This window comes from Alligator sinensis, unplaced genomic scaffold (genome assembly GCF_000455745.1).
Source record: "Alligator sinensis unplaced genomic scaffold, ASM45574v1 scaffold141_2, whole genome shotgun sequence".
NCBI lineage: Eukaryota > Metazoa > Chordata > Crocodylia > Alligatoridae > Alligator > Alligator sinensis.
Window position 1 is genome coordinate 412,156 of NW_005842371.1, and position 9,535 is coordinate 421,690.

General features: G+C 39.9%; 1 protein-coding gene across 1 annotated transcript in view; it reads left to right on the top strand.

Annotated features, from left to right (window-relative positions):
* Positions 1 to 9,535, top strand: part of DCN (decorin) — a 48,273-nt gene that overhangs the window by 10,605 nt on the left and 28,133 nt on the right. The window contains exon 3 of the mRNA XM_006029290.3: positions 6,394 to 6,506. Within this exon, the coding sequence (XP_006029352.1) occupies positions 6,394 to 6,506 (113 nt within the window). The remainder of the gene's footprint in view (positions 1 to 6,393; positions 6,507 to 9,535) is intronic.

A 9,535-nucleotide genomic window follows, 5' to 3' on the forward strand; every position in this document is an offset into this window, starting at 1 on the left:
AGTTTCTTTTGGGCACAGAGCAGCATGTACAGGAAATGCAGGCAGCTGCTAGAGAAGCCTACTTAGGACAGCAAACTCTGATGATTGTAGCTGGGAATCAAATGAAACTCAGCTGGCTACAGCTGTTCATGGAAACTAGAGCAGATTTTTAAAGAGCCCCAAAACATGACCCCTGTGATAATATTGTGAGTGTTGCAATTAATTATGAGCATATCTGAACCAAACATTCAAATCTCCATCTCCATTTAGGCCCACTGCCAAAGGTTCATCCTGCTTGAGATGAATTAGGAGTATGACAAGGTTGAGGATGGAAAGATTATTTATGGGTTTGGTTCAGGACTGGGCCTGTTTGCTGCCATGTGCTATATGATATAAAATGCACACAAAATGCACAACATTGCTTTGTTGAAATTGTTTATAAATTACGGCTAAAGTATTTGCTCTTTTGCCTGTGCAATTTCAGCATTGCACGGACACAATTTTTGATGCAAAAACTAATGCACTAGAAAGGACCATGAACTTAAGCTTCATTCACCAATCTGGAACTTCTGGGGTACTCTAAATCTAAATATGGAAAACAGTGATGATCTCTATCTTTACAATGGGCCTAATCAACATCCTAGCTCAAAGCACACTGACAACTTCAGACTGTGGAAGCAAGGTCTGTTGCTTTATCTCATATCGAAGCATATCCCTATATGACACATGCAACAAATACAAACTTTTATATATTCTGCCACCTAAAACACACCATGAACCACAAGATAAGACATCATATCGATGACTTCCCCTTCCTGTTGTGAACTCTGACTAGAAAGATGGATCTAACCTCTTCAGGACCTAACCTCTAGGGAAAGGAAAGAGGACGGTATGATGAAGGTACTGGCCTGTGCCTCAGGATGTATTGGATCAGTTCTTAGCTGTACTACATATATATTGGATATCACTTGGACATCACTTAACCTCTGCGCTTCAGTTCCCCTAGCTGAAAAATAGATTTTGTTCTTCCATACCCCACAGATGTAGGGAGGATATATTTGCAAAAGTTTGTATAATACTCAGAATCTTTGATGATAGAGACTATAAAGTTGCATATATAAAAAGTGCCCCCGAAAGACAAGTATATTTATTTAAACCAGGTGCCATATTATAGCACCCTTTGACATTCAATCCAGTCGATAACTCCACCCACCAGAATGGTTTCACACAAAGTAGTGGAACCTTTACTTTGCATATACTTTAACTTTACATTAGCCCCCATGAACCTGTGGGGGATCTTTGGTAGATTTTGATTATTTGTAGGAAAGGAACCCCAGTGGTGTTACTGGCTCATATCTCAAATATGAAAATTTGCAATACAGTGTTCTCTTTGGGTTTCTTCTGTTTATGTGCATGTTTGCAGAAACACACATGTGCAAATACTTACATGGAACATCTACACATGCCCCTATGGCACCATTATTATTGTGCCCTTATTTAATATCCTTTTGGAAGTACTAAATGAGTGCACAGTAACAGCGTGGATTGCACCATTCTGATGGTACACGGTTATTTTTAGGCATTATATCACCATAGCAAAGCGCTATGGTGACATAGCTGCAGCATCACGGTTTGTGCCTGCCAATGCTATGTCACGGTAGCATGTTGCTATGGCAATGTAGCATTTCATGTAGACGCACCCACACTGTAGGAGAAGCTGACTTAGGTATGGTGTGCCATTTCTAAGATCAGTTCAAAGAAAGCTATAACTGGCAGAGGTAACACCTACAACATCTTTCTGGCTGTCATTTAAATTCTCTAAAAATGTCACAGCTCTCCGTTATTCATAAGCAGAGCTTGAATTTGTAGACCATTGATATTTGAAACTTGAAATGTACAATCTAAAAATTCAATGCAAGGTTTAGCCTCTAGCCAGTAAACCCTTCACTGGTAAACTAAGCGTTAATCTCTTCCCAGTAACCCTCTCACTGGTAATCTAAGTATTCTAAATGGACCATGTTCGAAAGGCGTCAGATAATGCTACAGTTGTACAGTTTTGAGGGTGCCACATGCCCTGCCTCCCATGCTTACACTATTTTACTTTAAATTTATTTATAAGGTTTATATTGGCAGCTAGAAGGTATGAAAATTATTATGAAAACAAATGATTAAACCATTTTAATATTTATTTTCAGGAAAGCTGTGAGCCCTTCACATCTAGTGAAAAAATAACCTCATGACTATCATTTCAAATGAAAAAGTAGTGCATTTTAGACAGTTGTCAGGGTTACTGCTGTCTGCTGTCAGGAAAGACTGTCTCATAGCAAGTTTGCCTGGGGACGAAATGACACATCAGCACACACTATATAGTTGGTGATCTAATGCCATAATCTTGTATCAGAGAAGCCAATGGGCATTTTTGCCATTAACTTTTGGAATATAATCCAAATTAGGAGTGAAATCTTGGCAGCAACATATGGAGAAGCTTATTACATACTCCAAGTCCTTGTTCTACCAAATAAGGGACAGTATGAGTTGTAAGCTTTTATTCCTGCCAGTGGTCTCAGTCAGTATGTCATACTCCTAATTCATCTTAAGCAGGATGAATCTTTTATACAAAAACTCTTAAAGGTTAATCTAATTAAATGACAACTGATTAAATCCACATTGCACTTAGCATGGATAAATATTAGAAGCAAAACATTTTTATATTTGGCTGCCTCAAATAACTCAGCAGATGTATGGATTTAAGATCTAAAGTTACTGATCCAAGTTTGATAAATTTAGCTCAGATGTTAAAGTTTCAGGATAGCAACGATCAAACAACAGATCCATTCCTTGTATACAGAGTAGTATCTTTTATAAAACCGAAGACTTAAAAAAAAGACAAAACTTCAAAAAAAGGGGGTGCCAAAAGGAAACCCCTACACCCACATTTGAACACTGATTTGAACAACTCAATTTTCAGCACTGCTGAGCACTTCCAGCAATTATCAATGAGGGATAAGTGGAAACTTCTGGGGCCTCAATCATTTTAAAAGAGTTTCATTCTGGACCCTAGAAATAGATTTCATTCAAGTCCCTAGATACAGATATACGAGCAGGAAGCTATTTAAAAAAAATCTTGGCTACATCCATCATTAATGCTATTGTGGAGCCTTCATTGTAGTAAAAGCTCTTGTGCACATCAATGGGACTTCCACATGATTGGTTGTCGTAATGTTCACAAATATAGCATAATGCTAGGATTAACGGGGCTGACTGAAATACTCAGTTTGGAAATAAGAGCTAGACAAAGTGGTACTTTTAACTAGAACATCCATAAACCAGAAGGCTCGTTTCTTACTGGACTTTAGGACAACTACATTGATCACCATTAAAAATTCATATGTACCCAGAGTTCATATGACAATAGTCCTTTTCCTAGGTTATCAACTAGGAAAAGTTGCGGTTTGAAGGAAATGACTTGTCTTGATACCACTGGGGGTAACAATCATCTTTTAAATGTGGTAACTCTACGTGAGCTGGCTTGCCTTACGCTTCATGAACTCTGGAACTAAAGGTTGTGAACATTTCAAATGTCAGACGTTGTTCATGTGTTCTTTCTTAATTCAAATGTTAAAAAAAGAACAGAAAATATATGAGGCTGTACACTGCATCTAAACCTTAATTATAAATGTGCAATGCTGGGTTCTGAACTGAGCTATTATGGCTCAGAAAAGAGACTGTGGAATGACACAAAGCAGTGACAATAAGATGTTGGGCATCCTTAAGAAGGGAACTGAAAACAATATCACCATCCCATTATACAAATCCATGGTGCTCCCACATCTTGAATACTGTATGCAGTTCTGGTCTCTGTATTTAAAAAAAAATAGAGTGGAATTAAGAGACTCAGAGTAGGACAACCAAGATGATCAAGGGTGTGGTACATACCAGGAGAGAGACTTTAGTTTGGAAAGGAGAAGGCTGAGGTGGGGTGAGGGGCAGGATGTGATAGAACTTTATAAAATCATGAAGGATGTGGACCAAGCAAATAGGGACCTGAGATTCATTCTACAATCCCCAAATACTACAACTAAGGGGCACCCATCAGCAGGAGACCAGTAAAAAACTAACGAGAAAGTATTTTCTTATGCAGTGTGTAGTTAACTTGCAGAACACATTACTGCAGGAGGTTGTAGAGGCAGATAATATCCCCAGATTCAAAAAGGGAATAGACAAATTCATGAGTGATAGATTCAGCAAAAGCTACTAAACAGAACAGTCATGGATGTTTCCTCTGGCATCTCTACACCAATGATTGTGAATGCCAGGGACTGTATGACAGGGGACAGACCATTCTAGCTTCGTGGTCCTCAAACCAAGCTTGACATCATATTTTAGACATAAGGTACCCCTCAGAAAATGGCAGCTCTTAGTTTGCACTTGTTTTTTGATTACAGGAAAATAATAGAGCAATTCTTATGTTGCAAAGAATTGAAGCCACAACAGGTCAGAATGTTTTTAATACTATGAAGTCTTATGTGAAATCTCCGGGTTTATTTTGTGAATCATGTTTGGACACCTAACAGTGCTAACATTGTGTGACACCCTGCAGTGAGAATCACTGTTCTAGTTATACCCTGTTCATATGCTCTCCCTCCAAAATATTCACTTTTGCCACTGTCAGATAGGATATTGGGTCAAATAGATCATTGTTCTGACACAATATGGCCCTTCTTATGTTCTGATGTTCTTATTAAATGAAGTCTCCTTGATTGATTCATGAAGTTTTTATTTGTGTTTGCTGTCACATACAGACCCTACTTATTTAAAGTTTAACAGGATGTGCTAGAAGCAATTAGGAAACAGAAACCTTTAAAAATGAAAATAAAGGTTATAAAAGTTAAAGACACTACCAAAGAAATGCCTCCTTTATGGTTAGCCACAATGCACAAAAATAAACTCAATGAAAATCTGTCCTCCTCTCTGTCTCTCTCTCTCTCTCTCTCTCTCTCTCTCTCTCTGAATGCAGACAAACTCTGATTTGCAGACAGCTAAATAGGCAGTTAGATAGTAAACACAATATAGAAATAAGGACCCAATTCTGAAAAGAACAGTGATGATTTTTTAAAGCATTTTTGACATGTTTGCAGTATCAGGCCTTGATATTTAATTTTTGAGAGAAGCATGAAAATATAATTGTTCTTCATTTGACTGTGAGCAATATAATTAGAGTTGGAGACATTAGAAGATTACCAAGAGAGGCACCTCACAACTGGAACAAACCAAAAATTTTAATTTAAGATGATCAAAACCTTTCTGAGGTGATTTCAAGTGTATTCTTAATATTAGTCTTAGGTATTATTGGCCGATCAAGATGTGTGTTTCTACTGTATCTACTTCTGTAACGTGTATGAATATCTATCTGAAAAAAAATATATAATTTTAAATGTGTTGTGAATCAATATTGCTATAAAATGTTTTCCATAGAGTAAGATTCAGTGCAACAAGAAACCTGGATAAGACTAGTATTATTTAACACTAAAATAATTTCATTTCCATTACTTCAGAGCCACATATCAGCTATTCAGAAAATGGTCCCAAAGAGAGTCTTTAATTTAAACTGTCTGATGTTCTTTTGGCATTCCTAGTGAAACTGAGAGATCTGTTCTCTAGAAAACTTGGATGTAGTTTCAGTTTTTAAAAAGCAGACTTTTGTGTTGTTGTTGATTTTTCCTTGTTAAGGTGAAGTTGATATGAAAAACTTTTATGAAAACTTGCTCTATTATTATCAATTTTTACAGCCTAAACATTTTGTGCATTTGTGAGAATGCTAAAAGGATGAAAATGAAAATTCTTATATGGTAAAAGCTTTTCAAATTAAGTTCTGAGACACACACACACACACACACACACACACACCCATTAAAACCCAGTGGAGTTTTTGTCTCTGACTTAGAAGGAACAGCACTGAAATAATGTAATATTTTGCTAGCAAGTTTATTTACACGGATTAATGGTAATTCCTCTCTTTAAAAATTCCTTCAAAAGCTAAGCAATATTCCATATTAGGACTTGATTAAGTTATCCCTATTCCTGCAAAAATGGTTATTTATTAACTTAGTATGATTAAATAGATTTAGAAAAGATTTGTCCTATACACTACAGTGAGCTAGAGCTTTGATTCTCAAAAAAGGTATAGTGGAAATGTAAATGATTATAGTTTGGTTTGAGGTGAGCAAGAGGTGAACTTCTTTCACTTGGGTGGAGACAGGAAAAGTCTCAGAAAAATCTTCATAAGGTTCCAGAAAAGGAACTCTAGAAATGGTTGATTTACTGAAAAATGTAGTTTGCCAAGAAAAATGTTGGTCTTTGTTCAAAGATGGTTGATTCTTTTGGGGCTAATCATTTATCATCTTCCCCCCACAGGCTTGGATAAAGTGCCAAAGGATCTTCCCTCAGACACGACTCTGCTGGACTTACAGAATAACAAAATCACTGAGATAAAGGAAGGTGATTTCAAACACTTGAAGGATCTCCATGTAAGTAAATAAATTAACAGACATTTGTGAAAATGTGAAGTGGAAATGACATGGAGAGAGTTGTTACTTATTGATTTTCTTCATAGAAAACTAACAAAATAGGACATGATCCATTCCTCCCTTTGCCTTCCCCTCCTTCCCCTCATTGCTCATACCCATCTCTTCTTCTTCTGTGTCACAGACATTTCTCATCTGCCCCATTGACCCCATCCTATCTTCTGATCTGTGTCATCTGCCCCTGGAGTAATCTTTATCAAATTTGTCACACTTTCATATACTTACATTTCTTGCATAGTCTGCCCATTTGTATGTACCTGTCAAGGTAGGATTTGCTCCAGATTTATATCTTGAGCATTGCTTCTCTATTCATGTACCCATAACTGAATAAAACCAGCTTTAATGCCACATGTTTTAATTTACTCCTGCTTTCCACCACACCACCAACTCTGAAACTTCCTACACCAAAACCTGAGATAGTCAGTACATACCAGTATTCAGTGAAGTAGACATGTCAATACTTCACTAGATCAGGGCCTTACAGAGGTAAATTATAGACGTCATTCAAACTCCACTTCTTTTTGCTATACAACCTACATGAAATAAGTCAATGAAGATATTGGTATAGTATAATCTGGGGAAAAATACTTTGTAAAATCCTGGCCCCGTGGACTTCATTAAGATCAGGATTTCACCCAACATCTTTAGTAGGGATCACCCAGTACATTAAACGTGAATGAATAACTGTGTATTTTACCCATATTAATCCTTTGTTTCTAGTTCCCCATTATTACAGCGTATCTGAACTAATTGTATACTCTTCAGAGAAAGTCGTGTATTAGTTACCCAGCACATAGTTTGGCATCAACAGAAATCATACATAACCATAATATTAAAAAAATATTTTTGAGTCAGTTATTTTTGGAGTCACAATTAACTATTCACATGAAAAGGGAAACACTCTTATTTTTCCAGGAATGAAAATAATAATGAAAAAAAAACTACTTATATAATACACAACCTCAGTTTCTCTGTCCTTTTACTCCACGCCTCACTTCTCAACCTTTATGTTCAATTATGAATTCTAGTTATGAAGTCTCACCTGAAGCCATTAATATTTTTAATAAAAATACACTTTTGAAGTACAAAGTTATTACTCAGATATCACAGAGAGTTCTCTGCACTACACGAATTATAAAAAAATTACACTGAATAGATAGTCCTCTACTTGTAACACTTGATACAGGCTTTTTGTTTGACTTAATTCAGCCTTACCTTTGATAAATGTGATGTTTAAATATTGTTAGCGCACACTGCTTTGCAGTAAAGACTATATGATGTAGTTACAAGCTGTTTTATTCCAAGACAAATGAAGCCATAGTACCAGGCAAGCTTTGGCCACTTGTACATGTGATGGGGGTTTAGTTCTCTTAAGTTGAAATGGTGGGTTTTTACTTGGTGGATTTTTAATTGTGATAATTAAAAATACACTGTTACAATATAGGGGCTTCCATCACTGTTATGGTGAGAGGCCTGATTTGGGCTGCGGGCAGGCTCTTCCAGAAATAAAAAAGTGGTGAAGGGCCCGAGCCTTTTCTTTTTTTTCTAGTGCAGCCTGCCCATGGCTGGGAGGGGAGGGGATGAGGTGCCAGTGGCTCCTGAGCTGTGGGGAGGCCCTGGTTCTTCCTTCCACAGTGGCATCACACCCCAGGGTGCCCAGGTGGGCTGCTAGCAGACTGGATGCTGCCCCAGCTTGGGGTCGGGGAGGAGTTGGATCGTGCTGGGAGCTGGCTTCAAGCTGGGACAGCACCCACCCACTAGCAGCCCACCCAGACAGCCTTGGGGGTGCTGCCACTGCAGAGGGAAGGACCAGGGCCCCCTGCAGCTTGGAAGCCACTAGCAGCTTTCCCCCCAGACTCTGCTGGGGGAAAAAAAAAGATCAGGCCCCTCACCACTTTCCCCTCCCCTCCCCTCTAGTGGAGCTGCCCACATCCAGGGTTGAGCTGCCAGGCCTGAGATGCAGGGTGCCCCAGTACTTCCCTCCACTGTGGCTGCACCACCTGGGGATTCCCAGCTGGGCTGCTAGCAGACCAGATGCTGCCCCAGCTCAGAGGCAGCACCCAGCCCAATCCCAAGCCCTTTGGGGCATCCACTGCCCCATGCACTGTCCCTGCCACCTTCCCCCCCACCTGGGACCACTTGGAAATGGGCTGGGTTGCCTCTGGCACAGTGCAGAAAGGTAGCAGGAAGGTGGCTGGGCATGCTGGCAGCTGGAGAAGGCAATGGTGACAGTGCATGGGACACTGGAAGCATACCAAGTCTGAACCCCCCCCCAGACTTCCAGTGCCCCGTGCACTGTCCACACCACCTTCTCTGGCTGTCAGCACATGCAGCCACCCTCATGCCACCTACCTCTGCTGTCCCAGGGGCAAGCTGGGTGTTCTGGCAGCTGGAGAAAGCAGTGGGGATGGTGCATGGGGCACTGGAAGCTCCGGCAGGCTCAGGGATGGATATATCACTGCAATTTATTAGGTAGCAAACTAAAGTACATTTTTCATATGATTAGGCCCCTGAAAGTTTTCTATAGCTATTCCATGACACATGCACAGCTGCAGAGTGCTTTTAAAATGGTCAGTTGTGGTCACTTATCTCTCCTCAAATGCAGTATTAGATGAAGACACTCTGCTTCAGAGCACATTAGGAAAATTGTGTTCCCAAGGGTTAATTTTTCATGTGTTATGGGATTGGCTGATGGGGAATGGAGGGAGCAGCACCAAGCTGCTGGCTGGGATTTGCTGCCTGGATGGAACTGGAAGGAGGGTGTGGAATGGAGCCCCCTCATTTTGAAGGCCTGGCCTAGCTCCCTCCAATACCCTAACCAGGATAGCTAGGAGGGGGAAAAAGGCAGCAGGGGCCACCTAGGGCAGCAAAGCCCACCCAGTAGCTTGGTGCTGCTTGCTACCCCCTCCCCCTTCATGCTGACAGTCCTGGAGCTGGAAGGGCGGTGCTAAGGAGAGGGGAGGGTCAGCAGA